The following is an 18,300-nucleotide window of genomic DNA, read 5'->3' as shown; positions in this document are numbered from 1 at the left end:
ATAAAGCTATTTTTGTCATAGTACTTTTATTTTGCAATCTAGGGAAGTTAATAAATCGCTGTCCAATTCTACGCTTAAAAAAATTCAAAGTGGTCCCGCCCACCCACCCTGTTTTCTTTGTGATCATTCATTTTATTGGTGAAAAAGTGGATTTTATATTGAAAAACATAGAAATCTAGACAAAAAGGGTAAAACTAACCCCACCCACCTCCGTTTTTGAATTTCATTGGCTTATTTATTTACTGAGATGAAAATTTAATTTTATTTTGTCAAGTGGTCGAATCTACGAATAAGAAAATCCTCAAAGTGGTCCCGCCCACCCAGCCTTTTTTTATCGCTCATTTCATAAGACGACAGGTGGATTTTATAATGAAGAATAGTGGAATCTAGATCATAACAGTAAAAGTACCCCACCCATCTCCGTTTTTTAATTTCTTAGAGGGTATGTCATTTGCCGAAGTCAGTTTTATCGTAGCAGGTACTAGCCCCGCCCACCCGCCCTTGTCTTTCTTAGAGGATATCTCATCTGCCAAAGTCAGTCTTATCTTAGCAAGTGCTAGCCCCGCCCACCCGCCCTTTCTCTTCTTAAAGGATATCTCATTTGCCAAATCAGTCTTGTCTTAGCAAGTACTAGTGGTAAAGTGGTCGAATCTACGAATAAGAAAAAATTTTAAAGTGATCCCGCCCACCCAGCCTTTTTTTATCACTCATTTTATTCGACGAAAAGTGGATTTTATATTGAAAAATAAAGAAATCTATATAATAAAAGTAAAACTACCCCACCTACCTCCGTTTTTGAATTTCATTGGCTTATTTTGTTTACTGTGAGATGATAATTGAATTTTAGTTTATTAAACTGTCCAATTCTACGTTTAAAAAAATCAAAGTGGTCCCGCCCACCCACCCTGTTTTCTTTGTCATCATTCATTTTATTGGTGAAAAATCTATACAAAAAAGGTAAAACTAACCCCACTCACCTCCGTTTTTGAATTTCATTGGTTTATTTATTTACTGAGATGAAAATTTTATTTTATTTTGTCAAGTTGTCAAGTCTACGAATAAGAAAAAAAGATAAAGCTGATTTTGGCAAATGACATACCCTCCGAGAAACGAGAGGGTGGGTGGGCGGGGCTCGTATTTGCTAAGATAAAATTGACTTTGGCAGATGAGATATCCTCTAAGAAAAGAGAGGGCGGGTGGGTGGGGCTAGTACTTGCTAAGATAAGACTGACTTTCGCAGATGAGATATCCTCTAAGAAAAGAGAGGGCGGGTGGGCGGGGCTAGTACTTGCTAAGATAAGACTGACTTTGGCAGCTGAGATATCTTCTAAGAAACGAGAGGGTGGGTGGGCGGGACTAGTACTTGCTAAGATAAAATTGACTTTGGCAGATGAGATATTCTCTAAGAAAAGAAAGGGAGGGTGGGCGGGGCTAGTACCTGCTACGATAAAACTGACTTTGGCAAATGACATACCCTCTAAGAAACGAGAGGGTGGGTGGGCGGGGCTAATACCTTCTAAAATAAGATCGATTTTGGCAAATGACGTATCCTATAAGAAATTTAATTAAATTATTATAAGAAAAAGCACTCAAGACTTTTTCAGATTCGTTAAAAGTAAAACACTAAAAGCTCAAAAGATTTTTTCAAGTTCATCCAGCAACAAAACAACAAATTTAAATTTATCCGAAATTAAAACACTCACTTTTCGGACAGAAAAAATGTCTCTAACCGAAATTAACTAAATATTCTCTTTCGAGTAGAATTCGTCTATAAATTCTTCCAACTCTTCTAAAATTCTATCGAACTTTTGATTTCGTTCTGCAGTTCTAGCTCTACAAATAAATCAGAAGTCTATAAGTTCAGATTTCGAGACAGAATTCTTCTAGAATAATCTCGAACCAAATTAATTACGCTCCCTCTTCAATTTTAACCCTGAAGGCGAAATTCTTTTATATCTATATAAAAAAGAATTTTTTGCTTTATTTTGTGTGTGTAATTAGATATTTGATATTTGACATTCTACAACAACACAAAAGGAAAACTAATCTCACCCACTCTGAATTTAATTGACATGAAAATTGAACTTTGTATTGTCGGTGATTAGATCTACGCTTAAAAAAATTTCAAAGCTCATCTATCACCTTTTTTTCATCACTTATTTTATTGATCATTGGTTTTTGAATTTCATTGGCTTATTTTATTTACTGTGAGATGAAAATTGAATTTTAGTTTATTAAATTGTCCAATTCTACGCTTAAAAAAAAAATCAAAGTGGCTTATTTATTTACTGAGATGAAAATTTTGGTCTATTTTGTCAAGTGGTCGAATCTACGAATAAGGAAAAACTTCAAAGTGGTCCCGCTCGTCCAGCTTTTTTATCACTCATTTTATTGGACAAAAATTGGATTTTATAATGAAAAATAGTGGAATCTAGACAATAAAGGTAAATATACCCCCCCCCCCCACCTCCGTTTTTGAATTTCATTGGGTTATTTATTTATTAAGATGAAAATTTAATTTAATTTTGTCAAGTGGTCGAATCTACGAATAAGAAAAAAAGATAAATCTGATTTTGGCAAATGACATACCCTCTAAGAAAAGAAAGGGTGGGTGGGCGGGGCTAGTACTTGCTAAGATAAGACTGATTTAGCAAATGAGATATCATCTAAGAAAAGAAAGGGTAGGTGGGCGGGGCTAGTACTTGCTAAGATAAGACTGATTTTGGCAGATGAGATATCCTATAAGAAAAGAGAGGGCGGGTGGGCGGGGCTAGTACCTGCTACGATAAAAGTGACTTTGGCAAATGACATACCCTCTAAGAAACGAGAAGGTGGGTGGGCGGGGCTAGTACCTTCTAAAATAAGATCGATTTTAGCAAATGGCGTATCTTATAAGAAGTTTAATTAAATTATTATAAGAAAAAACACTCAAGACTTTTTTAGATTCGTAAAAAATAAAACACTAAAAGCTCAAAAGATTTTTTCAAGTTCATTCAGCAACAAAACACCAAATTTAAATTTATCCGAAATTAAAACACTCACTTTTCGGACAGAAAAATTGTCTCTAACCGAAATTAACTAAATATTCTTTTTTTCGAGTAGAATTCGTCTATAAATTCTTCCAACTCTTCTAAAATTCTATCGAACTTTTGATTTCGTTCTGCAGTTCTAGCTCTACAAATAAATCAGAAGTCTATAATTTCAGATTTCGAGACAGAATTCTTCTAGAATAATCTCGAACCAAATTAATTACGCTCGCTGTTCAATTTCAACCCTGAAGGCGAAATTCTTCTATATCTATATAAAAAAGAATTTTTTGCTTTATTTTGTGTGTGTGATTTGATGTTTGACATTTGACATTATACAACAACACAAAAGAAAAACTGACCTAAGCCACTCTGAATTTAATTGACATGAAAATTGAACTTTGTATTGTCGGTGATTAGATCTACGCTTAAAAAAATTTCAAAGCTCATCTATCACCTTTTTTGTCATCACTTATTTTATTAGTCATTGGTTTTTGAATTTCATTGGCTTATTTTATTTACTGTGAGATGAAAATTGAATTTTAGTTTATTAAATTGTCCAATTCTACGCTTAAAAAAATTCAAAGTGGCCCCGCCCACCCACCCTGTTTTCTTTGTGATCATTCATTTTATTGGTGAAAAATCTAGACAAAAAAGGTAAACCTAACGCCACCCACCTACGTTTTTGAATTTCATTGGCTTATTTATTTACTGAGATGAAAATTTAATTTAATTTTGTCAAGTTGTCGAATCTATGAATAAGAAAAAAAGATAAAGCTGATTTTGGCAAATGACATACCCTCCGAGAAACGAGAGGGTGGGTGGGCGGGGCTAGTACTTGCTAAGATAAAATTGACTTTGGCAAATGAGATATCCTCTAAGAAAAGAGAGGGCGGGTGGGCGGGGCTAGTACTTGCTAAGATAAGACTGACTTTGGCAGAGGAGATATCCTCTAAGAAACGAGAGGGCGGGTGGGCGGGGCTAGTACCTTCTAAAATAAGATCGATTTTGGCAAATGACGTATCCTTTAAGAAATTTAATTAAATTATTATAAGAAAAAACACTCAAGACTTTTTCAGATTCGTAAAAACTAAAACACTAAAAGTTCAGAAGGTTTTTTCAAGTTCATCCAGCAACAAAACACCAAATTTAAATTTATCCGAAATTAAAACGCTCACTTTTCGGACAGAAAAATTGTCTCGAACCGAAATTAACTAAATATTCTCTTTTTCGAGTAGAATTCATCTATAAATTCTTCCAACTCTTCTAAAATTCTATCGAACTTTTGATTTCGTTCTGCAGTTCTAGCTCTACAAATAAATCAGAAGTGTATAATTTCAGATTTCTAGACAAAATTCTTCTAGAATAATCTCGTACCAAATTATTTACGCTCCCTGTTCAATTTTAACCCTGAAGGCGAAATTCTTCTATATCTATATCAAAAAGAATTTTTTGCTTTATTTTGTGTGTGATTTGATATTGGATATTTGACATTATACAACACAAAAGGAAAACTAACCTCACCCACTCTGAATTTAATTGACAAGTAAATTGAACTTTTTATTGTCGGTGATTAGATCTACGCTTAAAAAAATTTCAAAGCTCATCTATCAACTTTTTTTTCATCACTTATTTTATTCGTCATTGGTTTTTGAATTTCATTGGTTTATTTTGTTCACTGTGAGATGAAAATTGTATTTTAGTTAATTAAATTGTCCAATTCTACCTTTAAAAAAAAACAAAGTGGCTCCGCCCACCCACCCTGAACACCACAATTGAGATGGGGTGGGTGGGTGGGGTTTATATTTTGTGTAAATAGAGGTAAATAAAAGTTGTACGATGTGGTCACAAAACATTTTATTTAAAGTGGAAGACCCGACAATACAAAACCTTAAATAAAACCGAGGTGAACACGATTACACCTCCTTTACGTCTGATATCGAAAACGTCTCGACAGTGCTGGCCGAATTGACCGGCGACTCCACCGGCCTGGATGAAAACCCCTGCTTACACAAAGCGGCAACTTCGACTGGGTCTCGACCCCGAGTTTCAGGCAAATAAAACCTAGAAAAACCAACATTTGTAACACTTGTTGTCAAAAAATAAGTACTCACCGGATAAAAAAATACAGCGCGATGACCACAATCGCGAAAATAAAGAAAGATTTAGCTCTTAAGTACGTTAGCATTGATGGGAAAAGTAGCGCGATGAAGAAATTGCCTCCCCAGTTCGCCATGCTGCCTAGAGCCATCGCGCTGGGTCTGGGTCCAACTTCGAACAGCTCGGACCCTATGAAATAAGGAACGGGACCGAGTGCGATCCCGTAGCAAACCACGAATCCTAGAACGCCCACAATGCTTAAGTACGGCATCCAGGATATTGTTGACTGAAAAAACAAAGTTAGATAATAGTAGAACAATGACAAAACAAAATACAATAAAAGTTGCTGCCGTTCCTAAAACGATTAGGAACACCGCTGTCGTTATTAGACTGACTTGGAGTGTACACCTTCGGTTGAATTTCGCCATCACAGGAATCGAAATTATTGCCATGAGGAGATTGCAACAGCCGGCTGCAATTGTCGCGATCTGGCTATTCTCCAGCGAAAATCCGGCCTCTTGGAAGATGATCACGGAGTAGTAGAAGACGGCGTTGATTCCGCTAAACTGTTGACCGGCTTGAAGACTACAAACTAAGAGAAGTGGCAGTAGAAGCGTTTTGTCTTTCAACACCCTGAGTAAGTTCCACGAGTCACTTTCGTCTACGTCATTGTCTTGCTCTTCCAGGCGCAGTTCGTGGATTTCTTGGTCCAGGAACTCTTCCTTGACGTTACGAATAGAAGCTAATTCTGGAAAAAAGTGTCAATTGTGTTGGTTTTGTGGATTGATAAGTACGTACGTTGGATGGCCAAGTGCGGCTGCTTTTTCACTATAAATAAATACTTGGGGCTTTCAGGCAAAAAAATTAGCAGGAAGCTGCATAAGAGTAATGGTAGTAGATAAAAAGCGAGTAAGTGTGGCCAGAATTCTTCGTTGCCTAGAATTTTGTATAAGGAGAGAACTTGTCCGACTAAGACTCCGAACGTCACCCCCAAAGGACACAATACTCCCATGGACCCTCGGAGTAAACTTGGAGCTAACTCAGTTAAGTACATCGGCATTACACTAGTTATCAGACCTGACGATACCCCCACTAATAACCTTCCGGCTATCAACATCTCGATCGAGTTAGCCGTTTTTGAAACGAAGAACAGAACCCCAGCTAGAGTTCCTATTCCAGAGCTGACTATTAAGGCACCTTTGCGTCCGACTTTATCGGCAAAATATGAACCACCGAGGGAACCCACGGTACCACCTACTAGAAAAATCGCTACGATGGTCGACCACAGAAAATCTAGGCCGTTCTTCTGCAAAATTACTCCATACCGGCTTTGGACACTCTCATTACAAAAACTTTTAATCACCTGAAAATCAAACAAGTAGTGATATTTTTTTTTGCCTAGAAAAGTACTCACTCCTGCGGGCGAGTTGACCACGCCTATATTGTAGCCAACAGGAAGGGAACAACCGATGGTGGTGGCGGCTCCCGCCAGGACCAACACTCTCGTCCATGATGGGCGAGTTACCGAGATTTCCTGGAAGTCGAAAATGGTGGAAATGGTAGCTAGTGGGTTACAAAGACAATGAAGTGAAAGCAGGTCGTACCTTTTGGTTTGAAGCCATGTCTTCGACTGCTGGTTCTTACAAGTAGGTTACATATAAGTCGACGATCGTACGATTTTCAATTATAATTATCAAAATTTAATTAAGATTAGAGATAGAAATAAATCGTGGAAGTGCTGAATAATGTCTTTATTGGTTTTTGTTTCGTAACTACATTACAAATTTATAACAATTTGAACATCGTGGGCTTGGACGGATTTAATTTTTTGCTTAACTAAGTCCACTTTTAAGTAATAAAGATCACATTCGTTGTGCGTTTGCCTTAAGATAAGTAACACAGCATGCATCTGACTAGATTTTAAAAGCAGTGACGTTTTAATTATATTAGTATTTTTTGTTGATTAGAATGTCAACGAGAATGCATGAGTCGTTCAAAATTGGTATCACTGAACCCAGCATGAAAATCCACCAAAACCACCCACACTGCCAGCCATCCAGAATGATACAACTGAGAAGAAGACAAGCACTAGCGTGGCAGCCAATGGCTGTGTATGTAGTAGTTAAGGTAAAATAAAGAAAGACGCAGTATTCCTGTTTTTTCAATTTAAATGTTATGTCTGAGTTAAAATTGCAAATGTAATCAATAAATCAACTTAATTAAAAAGATAAACTTATTATTTTTTTCCCGACCCCAAACCTCGGTTATTGTTAACAAAAGTGACAATGAAGGATACACAATAAGGCGGATGTGGGATGAAACATGGTTAGACCAATCAGAAAAATTAACAGTTCAAAACAAATCATTCCAACAGCAACACTCAATCCAACCACCAGCCTGCAATACAAAAAACGACAATTAAAAGCAGGAATGCGCAATTTTCGTGGTATGCAGCCTTTAACAAGTTAAGTGGTACGTACACGTGCGGCTTGAGGTCAACATAACCGGTAAAAACCGGTTCTGTCTAGTGTTAAAAACTGCACTCGATAAGAGTTGACGTTTAGTCCCACTTGTCACAAGATTTAATGAAAATGACTAGCATCTGCGTTAAGCACACTACCCTGATAATTTAAACCGGTCATTTTTACCTACCGTTTAAAAGTAGCCAGGCCCTAAAAATTGCCTAATACTATTAAATTAAAAATTAACTAAGTACGGTAGTCTTACCCTCCGGACTACCATTTTTAGCTACAAAGCAGGTAATACCTGACAGTTCGTGATATTTCAACTATCACATAAAAACTCATTTATTTGGGTGAACATTTTAGTTATTTAAATTTACTAACGACACTAACCCGAGTCTAGTTATGTACTGAATGTTTTAAGTGCAGTCGAGCAATTAATTTCGTTTAAATGACCATTATTCTATTGTAGTTTATTTACGATTAATGTCTACTCTAAAAATAGCCTCTAAATGGATTAAAATAGTTTGTCGGGCCAATCCAGTCGCAATAAACAAACTTTTACTCACTGAGTATGGTGAACTTGAAAAATTTGATCGGACGTCTCCTCCGTTAAACAGGCCTTCACGCTCTGCGGACTGTTCCATAATAACAACACGCAAATTATAAAGTGGGCAACTAAAATTAAAAATTTCGCTGGAATGAGCTCGGAAGTGTAGTACATGACACCTGAAACAACGAAATCGGCGTAAAACTAGCAATCTAGTGGATTATGTTGTTTTGCAAACAGATAATAAATCGTTTTATCAGATTGAAAATAGTATGGCGAAATGATCATCTCCGGAATAAAGTGTCGCAGCAAGATTTAGCGCAACCTATATCTTATTCTCCTATTTTAATACGTGTAGATTTCTTTTCACAACATGAAACTTAAAACATGTTTAAAATGGAAAATTTGTATAAGGAAATATCTATTTTATACTTAGGCTCCGCTCCATAATTGCAGAATTCATATTTCCGTGCAAAAATATATCATTTTAACCATGTTCTAAGTTTTTTGTGAAAAGATGGCTATGTATATTAAGAAAAAAAAGGAAAATATAAGGCCCGCCCACCCGCCCTATCTCAATTCTCATGATTTTTTTTTTAATTCGTCGTAAGCTGAGGGGCGGAGCTTAATTGTAAAGTCCTTATTTTTCTACGAGAAATTATCATGTGAAATATATTCAATAATCGAGAAGTGGAAAAATTAAAACCTAAAGAAAAAATTCGAAAATTTGAAAAATCCTAATATTTAAGGAAAAATTCGAATAATCGAGAAATAGAAAATCGAACAATGGCAACATCAAAAAATTGGTCTAAAGAGTTTAGACAGTACTTCCCTCGCTGTCGGAAAATTGACGACTGCATGCCTATTGTGTGTGTGAGTAAAGTAAATTTACGCTTTCATTTATTTTCTTGAATCACCCTGTATATGCAAATCCAAAAAATATGAATGGAGTGATAGATCACAAGTACAGACTGATCATATTTTGTACATTTTAGATATGATTTATTCGGCAAATTTTCGAGCTGACGTCATCAAGTTTTTGGAGGGGATAAGCAAATATATTTTGACTAAACATTTATTATGCTCTTTATAACCTTAAAACATCTGCAAGATGTCAGAGCATTCCGTTTTGTAGTTCCTGATTAAATCAATAAAATATATTTACGCATTCATTAATTTTTTTGAGTCACTCTGTATATGCAAATCCAAAAAATATGAATGGAGTGATAAATGACAAGTACAGGCTCATCATATTTTGTACATTTTAGATATGATTTATTCGGCAAACTTTCGAGCTGACGTCATCAAGTTTTTGGAGGGGATAAGCAAATATATTTTGACTAAACATTTATTATGCTCTTTATGACCTTAAAACATCTGCAAGATTTCAGAGCATTCGGTTTTGTAGTTCCTAATTAAATCAATAAAATATATTTACGCATTCATTAATTTTTTTGAGTCACCCTGTATTTGCAAATCCAAAAAATATGAATGGAGTGATAGATCACAAGTACAGACTCATCATATTTTGTACATTTTAGATATGATTTATTCGACAAACTTTTGAGCTGACGTCATCAAGTTTTTGGAGGGGATAAGCAAATATTTTTTGACTAAAGATTTATGATGCTCTTTATAGCCTTAAAACATCTGCAACATTTCAAAGCATTCTGGTTAGCAGATTAAAAATTAAATTTCAAAATGTTGTTTTATAATTTTGATTTTTTTTCCAAAAATCTGGACGTTTCGGGTGAAAAGTCGATTCAGAGTTGTAAACTACATGTGTAGGACTATGTTATTTTATACAATTGAAAACCTATTTACTATGTACAATTTTGAAGTGACGTCATCGCATTAGTGGTGGGGATGATTAGACAAATTTTGGTTAGCGTTTTACCATCTACATGATATTCTTAATATAAGTACAAAATTTCACAACAATCGGTCGAGTACTTTCGGAGATTATCTGTCTAATAAAAATCCGGGACAACAGACGGACAGACGGACAGACGGACAGACGGACAGACGGACAGACGGACAGACGGACAGACAGACGGAAATGGGAGACCTATTTCTTCGTCTTCTAGGGGTCATGAAAGATCGAGAAAACGTAAAAGTAGAGAGTCGGCCGACGGACTCGATTACAATACTTCCTTTGCTTACGCTCGGGAAGTAAAAATCGAAAAAATCGACATTTGAGAAATCAAACAATGGAAAATTTGAAAAATGAAAAATTGAAACATCGAAAATTCGAAAAAACAAAAAGTCAAAACTACAAAAAATCCATAACTGAGAAATCGAAAAAGCAAAAAATTTATGAAAAAAATTTAAAAATCGGAAAACTGAAAAATCGGAAAATCGTAAAATCAACACATCGATCAATCTAAATACCAAAGAAGAAAATATACAAGACAACGAGAAACTGTGAAATCAAAAATTCAAAATTCGAAAAAATTTAAGAAAAAATTCGAAAATTTAAAATATCAACAATCCAAAAACCAAAATATTGAGAATTCAAAAATCGGGAAATCGATCCATTTAAAAATCAAAAATGAAAAAATTCGAAACATTGAAAGTTGGGAAAACGAGAAATCGTGAGTTCAAAATTCGAAAAATTTAAGAAAAAATTCGTAAAAATCTCAAAAATCAACAATCGAGAAACCGAAACATTGTAAATCCAAAAATCGAAAATTGAGAAATCCAGAAACTGAGAAATCGAAAATTTGAAATATTAGACCAATTAAAGAAAAAATCGAAAAATTGAGAAATCGAAAAATAGGAAAATCGAAAATTCGAAAAATGAACAATCGAAAAACCGAAATTTCGAAAATTTAAAAATCGAAAATTGGGGAATCCAAAAATCGGGAAATTCAGAATTTGAAAAATGGAAAAATGAAAGTAAAAATTTCAAAACATTTAAAAACCGAAAATCCAAAAATCGAGATCGGGAAAATCGAAAAATCGAAGTACCTAAAAGTCAAAAAGTCTGATTTTTCGGATAATAACTGAGAAATCGGAAAACCGAGAAATCAAAAAATTCATGAAAAAACTTAAAAAATCGGAGATTCGAAGAATCAACCAATCAAAAAATCGTAAAATCGCGAAACCGATGAATCTAAAAATTAAAAAAGAAAAAAAATCGAAAAATTCAAAGTCGAGAAAACGAGAAATCATGAAATCAAACATTCAAAATTGGAAAAATTGAAGAAAAAATCCGATAAATCTCAAAAATCAACAATCGAGAAAATGAGACATTAAAAATCCAAAAATCGAAAATTGAGAAATCCAGAAACCGAGAAATCGAAAATTTGAAATATTAGACCAATTAAAGAAAACTTTGAAAAATCGAAAAATCGAGAAATCGAGAAATCGAAAATCCAAAATTCAAAAAACGAGAAATCAAAAATTCAAAATTCGAAAAATTGAAGCAAAAATTTGAAAATTGAAAAATCAACAATCCAAAAACCAAAATATTGAGAATTCAAAAAGCGACAATAATTGAGAAATCGAAAAACCGGAAAATCCACAAATCAAAAAATTCATGAAAAAACTTAAAAAATCGGAGATTCGAAGAATCAAAAAATTAAAAAATCGTAAAATCGCAAAACCGATGAATCTAAAAATTAAAAAAGAAAAAAAATCGAAAAATTCAAAGTCGAGAAAACGAGAAAACATGAAATCAAAAATTCAAAATTCGAAAAATTGAAGAAAAAATTGATAAATCTCAAAAATCAACAATCGAGAAAATGAAACATTGTGAATCCAAAAATCGAAAACGGAGAAATCCAGAAACCGAGAAATCGAAAATTTGAAATATTAGACCAATTAAAGAAAATTTTGAAAAATCAAAAATCGAAAATTCAAAAAACCCAGAAATCAAAAATTCAAAATCTTTAAAAATCGGAGGGCCGAAAAATCAAAAAATTATAAAATCCGGAAATCGATCAATCTAAAAATCAAAAATGAAAAAAATCGAAACATCGAAAGTTGAGAAAACGAGAAATCGCAAGAAAAATTTGAAAATCGAAAATTCGAAAAATCAACAATCGAGAAATCGAAAAACCGAAATTTCGAAAATTCAAAAATCGAAAATTGGGGAATCCAGAAATCGGGAAATTCGGAATTCGAAAAATAAAAAAATGAAAGTAAAAATTTCAAAACATCTACAAACCGAAAATTCAAAAATCGAAAATTCGAAGTACCTAAAAGTCAAAAATCCTGAGTTTTTGGATAATAACTGAGGAATCGGCAAGCTGAGAAATCAAAACATCAAAAAATTCATGAAAAAACTTTAAAAATCGGAGATTCGAAAAATCAAAAAATCAGAAAATCGTAAAATCGCGAGACTGATCAATCTAAAAATTAAAAAAGAAAGAAAATCGAAAAATTCAAAGTGGAGAAAACGAGAAAACATGAAATCAAAAATTCAAAATTCGAAAAATTGAAGAAAAAATTCGAAAAATCTCAAAAATCAACAATCGAGAAACCGAAACATTGTAAATCCAAAAATCGAAAATTCGAAGTACCTAAAAGTCAAAAATCCTGATTTTTTGGATATTAACTGAGGAATCGGCAAGCCGAGAAATCAAAATATCAAAAAATTCATGAAAAAACTTAAAAAATCGGAGATTCGGAAAATCAAAAAATCAGAAAATCGTAAAATCGAGAAACCGATGAATCTAAAAATTAAAAAAGAAAAAAAAATCGAAAAATTTAAAGTCGAGAAAACGAGAAATCATGAAATCAAAAATTCAAAATTCGACAAATTGAAGAAAAAATTCGATAAATCTCAAAAATCAACAATCGAGAAAATGAAACATTGTGAATCCTAAAATCGAAAATGAAGAAATCCAGAAACCGAGAAGTCGAAAATTCCAAAATTAGACCAATTAAAGAAAACTTTGAAAAATCGAAAAATCGGGAAATCGAGAAATCGAAAATCCAAAATTCAAAAAACCGAGAAATCAAAAATTCAAAATTCGAAAAATTGAAGCAAAAATTCGAAAATTGAGAAATCGAAAAACCGGAAAATCGACAAATCAAAAAATTCATGAAAAAACTTAAAAAATAGGAGATTCGAAGAATCAAAAAATCAAAAAATCGTAAAATCGCCAAACCGATGGATCTAAAAATTAAAAAAGAAAAAAAAATCGAAAAATTCAAAGTCGAGAAAACGAGAAAACATGAAATCAAAAATTCAAATTTCGAAAAATTGAAGAAAAAATTCGATAAATCTCAAAAATCAACAATCGAGATAATGAAACATTGTGAATCCAAAAATCGAAAACGGAGAAATCCAGAAACCGAGAAATCGAAAATTTGAAATATTAGATCAATTAAAGAAACCTTTGAAAAATCGAAAAATCGAGAAATCGAGAAATCAAAAATCCAAAATTCAAAAAACGAGAAATCAAAAATTCAAAATTCGAAAAATTGAAGCAAAAATTCGAAAATTGAAAAATCAACAAGGCAAAAACCTTAACATTGTAAATTACAGACCGATAGCACTTATATCGAACTATTCTAAATTATTTGAATGTATTATGTCAGACTTCCTGTATACCCACTGTATTTCAAAAATTGCCTTAGAACAGCATGGATTTATAAAAGGAAGATCCACTGTCACCAATTTATGTGAATTCACTGAATACGTATCCTTAGCTTTAGATAATCGCTTTCAAGTTGATGCCATATACACTGATTTATCCAAAGCTTTTGATAGGGTAGATCATTGCATATTGTTAAAAAAACTTGATACATTAGGAATATGTCATCAGCTGTTAATGATTTTTAGAAATCTCCTGTTTGGTAGGGAACAATTTGTTGAAATTCACGGAGTCAAGTCAACATTCTTTCCTGTGAACAGCGGAGTTACTCAAGGCTCAAACCTAGGCCCGCTGTTGTTTACTGTTTTTTTCAATGATGTCCTAAATGTTATCAGTTGTAGAGTGTTTATATATGCCGATGATTTAAAAATAGCTAAAGTAATAAAAACGAACAGAGATTGTTTAGTTTTACAAGATAATGTAGATAAATTAGCGCTGTGGTGTGAACAGAATAAGTTAAGCCTTAATAAAAAAAAATGTAGAAAAATTACATTCTCCAGGAAAGACACTAATTTTAATTTTTATTACAATATTAATGGAACTTTGCTAGAAAACTGTAATCAAATACGCGATTTAGGCATAATTGTAGACTCTGCATTGTCATTTGTTCCTCATATCATTGATATAACAAATTCAGCTATCAAAACACTTGGCTTCATCTGTAGAAATACTAAAGAATTTAATAATATTTTATGTATTAAACAGCTTTATTATAGTCTAGTTAGATCAAAATTAGAATACTGTTCTATAATTTGGAGACCTCATCACCAAATTTACATTAATATTATAGAAAACGTTAACAGGAAATTTGCTAAGTATCTGTATTTTAAAATGTTCGACTGTTATCCTGTTAGTCATTGTAACCAGAGAGCTCTTCTTAATATAGTGAATGAAAATTTTCTCGAGTATAGACGAAATATTGCTTGTTTTGTATTTTTGCAGAAATTGGTGCGTGGTGATATATTCTGTCCAGCGTTACTAAATAATATTAAGTTTTGTGTTCCTCGTTTATTGTGCAGAAATCCATCCACTTTTTACTATCAAATTCCTAATTCTTATCATCACTTTAATAGCCCCTTAATTACATGTTTTAGACTTTATAATAACTGTACTTTAGACGATAGCATTGATATTTTTCACGCTAATTTTAATAAAGCATCTTTCAAAAAAAGTTATTAGCACGATATGCACAATAATATATGTACATAATATTTGTTCTGATGTTAGATTTTTTTTTTTTAGATTTTTTTTAAATTGTAAGTTTAGTTTAAGTTGAATTTAATGTCTTTTTGTGTATACATGTCCACCATAGACTAACGTCTGTTGGAATGAATAAACCTATTATTAAGACCCACCACTGACCCGGAAATGACCGGCATTCAGGCAAGACTTCTATCATTACGGGTACTAAGACCAAGTAATGATATGCATTGATTAGTTTAACAGAACAACTTTCGAGATTCTAGAATTACAGCATACAAATTAGTCTGCTATTATTCTCTAATCTCACCCCATCCCCAAAAGTCCAGCGTAACTACCGACCATTTATCCGCGCATTATTATTATTATTATTATTATTAAAAACCAAAATATTGAGAGTTCAAAAAGGGACAATAATTGAGAAATCGAAAAACCGGAAAATCGACAAATCAAAAAATTAATGAAAAAACTTTAAAAATTGGAGGGCCGAAAAATCAAAAAATTATAAAATCCGGAAATCGATCAACCTAAAACTCAAAAATTCAAAATTCGAAAAATTGAAGAAAAAATCCGATAAATTTCAATCAACAATCGGGAAAATGAAACATTGTGAATCCAAAAATCGAAAACGGAGAAATCCAGAAACTGAGAAATCGAAAATTTGAAATATTAGGCCAATTAAAGAAAATTTTAAAATATCGAAAAATCGAAAAACCGAAAATTCAAAAAACCGAGAAATCAAAAATTCAAAATTCGAAAATTGAAGCAAAAATTCAAAAATCAACAATCCAAAAACCAAAATATTGAGAATTCATTAATCGACAATAATTGGGAAATCGAAAAACCGAGCAATCGACAAATCAAAAAATTAATGAAAAAACTTTAAAAATCGGAGGGCCGAAAAATCAAAAAATTATAAAATCCGGAAATCGATCAATCTAAAAATAAAAAATGAAAAAATTCGAAACATAGAAAGTTGAGAAAACGAGAAATCGTGAGTTCAAAATTCGAAAAATTTAGAAAAAATTCCAAAAATCTCAAAAATCAATAATCGAGAAACCGAAACATTGTGAATCTAAAAATCGAAAATTGAGAAATCCAGAAACCGAGAAATTGAACATTTTGAAATATTAGACCAATTAAAGAAAAAATCGAAAAATCGGGAAATCTAAAAATGGGAAAATCGAAAATTCGAAAAATCAACAACCGAGAAATCGAAAAACCAAAATTTCGAAAATTCAAAAATCGGAAATTGGGGAATCCAGAAATCGGGAAATTCAGAATTCGAAAAATGGAAAAATGAAAGTAAAAATTTCAAAACATCTAAAAACCGAAAATCCAAAAATCGAAATCGGGAAAATCGAAAAATCAAAAAATTCATGAAAAAACTTAAAAAATCGGAGATCCGAAAAATCAAAAATTCAGAAAATCGTAAAATCGAGAAACCGATGAATCTAAAAATTAAAAAAGAAAAAAACCGAAAAATTCAAAGTCGAGAAAAATTTTGGAAAAATTGAAGAAAAATTTCGATAATTTCGATTAATTGAGAAAAGTTGAGAAATACAAAAACCGTCAAATTGAAAATTTGAAAAATAGAATTTCTGTAAAGAAACAAGTATTTGGCAGTTAAGCTCCGCCCCTTTGGTTCACGGCGAATAAAAAAAATCATTACAATTGAGATAGGGTGGGTGGGCGGGCATACATTTTACTTTTGTATTTTAATGTGTGTAGACTTCTTGTTACAACATGAAACTTAAAGATGTTTAAAATGGAAAATTTGTATAAGGAAATATCGGTGTTGCAATTAGACTCCGCCCCATAATTGGAAAATCCTTATTTCTTTGCAAAAACCATTTTAACCATGTTTTAAGTTTCCTAAAAAGATGGCTATGTATATCAAGAAAACAAAGGAAAATATAAGCCCCGCCCACCCACCCTATCTCAATTGTGATGATTTTTTTTTATTCGTCGTAAGCCAAAGGGGCGGAGCTTAATTGTAAAATCCTTATTTTTCTACGAAAAATTACCATTTTAAACACGTTTTAAGTTTCTATGAATAAAAAAAATCTTCACAATCGAGATGGGGTGGGTGGGTGGGGTAAATATTTTTCCTTTTTTCTTATTGTACATAATATTCTTTGAACAACACGATACTCAGAAATATGTTCTGAATTTCTTGTAAAGAAATAAGTGTTTTGCAGTTAAGCTCCTCCCTCTTAGTTTACGGCGAATAAAAAAATTCGTCACAATTGAGACCGGGTGGGTGGGCGGGCTTACTTTTTGCTTTTTTGTTTTGATATGTGTCGACTTCTTTTCGCAACATGAAACTTAAAACATGTTTAAAGTGGAAAATTTGTATAAGGAAATATCGATTTTACAAAAACCATTTTAACCATGTTTTAAGTTTCCTATTACAAAAAGATTACTTGTAATCTAGTGACTTTATTAATAGGTTTCTGAGCGCTCCCTCTGTTGGTCTTAGCGTAAAATAATCATCCATTCAGTAGTTTTCATTCTTCGATAGAACTTTTTGTTGAATATCACTGGTTTCGAACAAAACATTTATTTTCAGGTTTATCGAGGCTGAGTTGTGTAACTGGGATTTTTTAAATAATTGATAAGAGACAGATGAATTACGCACTGTGGAACGAAATTAAAATTATAAACGTCAATTAAGAAAGTGATTAAATTATCTCAGCTTGAACAATTTACACATAAATAGGTAATTTAGGACATGGTTTATCGCTTTGGACGGTATGAATTAATAACCATTTCGTGCGACAAAATTGACCTTCTGACGTCAAAAAATGGACAAAAGTTTGAATTTAAAGGTACCCGGAATGTGATTGGTGCTGCACTGCACCATGTGACGTTTTAACGCAATAAAATCGAAGCACAATTTAAAAAAATTAATAACCTAATTTTTAAACTAAGCACACAGGAAACAACCTTTGTTGTGTCTATATTTACTTTGTTCTGTATTTATAGGCACTGAATTCACAAATTGGCAAAAAGTTGAATGAAAATAGGAAAATAATTAATTGAAATATTCATCAGTGTTGATTAGGCGTGCATTAATTAAAAAGGTGCAAGTCAAGGCGAATTTTGAGCGGTTTTAGTCTAATAATAGCGGTATGCATAATTGATAGTTGACACATAAATTAACTACTTACACTTCTCAAAAAAGAAACGATCTCTTTCAATTAAAGAATAATAAATAAGTAGCTAAATTTGCACCTCATTACAACAAAATAACTACTACGATTACTAATAGCAACGTCACAACCACGCTTGGACTGACTAATGTCAGTTGTTGTTATTGACACTACGGAAACGTGTAGTGTTTGTATTGTAGT

The 18,300-nt window shown here is 32.7% G+C and overlaps 1 protein-coding gene across 5 annotated transcripts; it reads right to left on the bottom strand.

Annotated features, from left to right (window-relative positions):
* Nucleotides 1-4,868: 4,868 nt before the first annotated feature.
* LOC135136264 (solute carrier family 2, facilitated glucose transporter member 1-like) lies at nucleotides 4,869-18,264 on the bottom strand. 5 transcript variants are annotated; one of them, XM_064065469.1, is made up of 9 exons: nucleotides 18,118-18,264; nucleotides 8,158-8,317; nucleotides 7,423-7,523; nucleotides 6,731-7,233; nucleotides 6,541-6,660; nucleotides 5,925-6,489; nucleotides 5,462-5,874; nucleotides 5,141-5,412; nucleotides 4,869-5,090 (listed from the first exon to the last, which is right to left on the bottom strand). In XM_064065469.1, exons 4-9 carry the CDS (start codon nucleotides 6,746-6,748, stop codon nucleotides 4,943-4,945), a joined length of 1,536 nt encoding a protein of 511 aa, XP_063921539.1. In that variant the 5' UTR covers nucleotides 6,749-7,233; nucleotides 7,423-7,523; nucleotides 8,158-8,317; nucleotides 18,118-18,264; the 3' UTR covers nucleotides 4,869-4,942. The 5 variants fall into 5 exon arrangements, with proteins under 5 accessions (XP_063921539.1, XP_063921540.1, XP_063921541.1 ...); XM_064065470.1 differs by having other exon boundaries at nucleotides 6,731-7,523; XM_064065471.1 differs by lacking the exons at nucleotides 8,158-8,317; nucleotides 18,118-18,264 and adding an exon at nucleotides 7,854-8,123.
* Between the last annotated feature and the right edge of the window lie 36 nt (nucleotides 18,265-18,300).

The sequence above is a fragment of the Zophobas morio genome, unplaced genomic scaffold, assembly GCF_036711695.1.
Source record: "Zophobas morio isolate AGI-343-1 ecotype UQ-CSIRO unplaced genomic scaffold, CSIRO_AGI_Zmor_V1 ptg000026l, whole genome shotgun sequence".
NCBI lineage: Eukaryota > Metazoa > Arthropoda > Insecta > Coleoptera > Tenebrionidae > Zophobas > Zophobas morio.
This window is presented reverse-complemented; position numbering and strand designations above follow the sequence as displayed.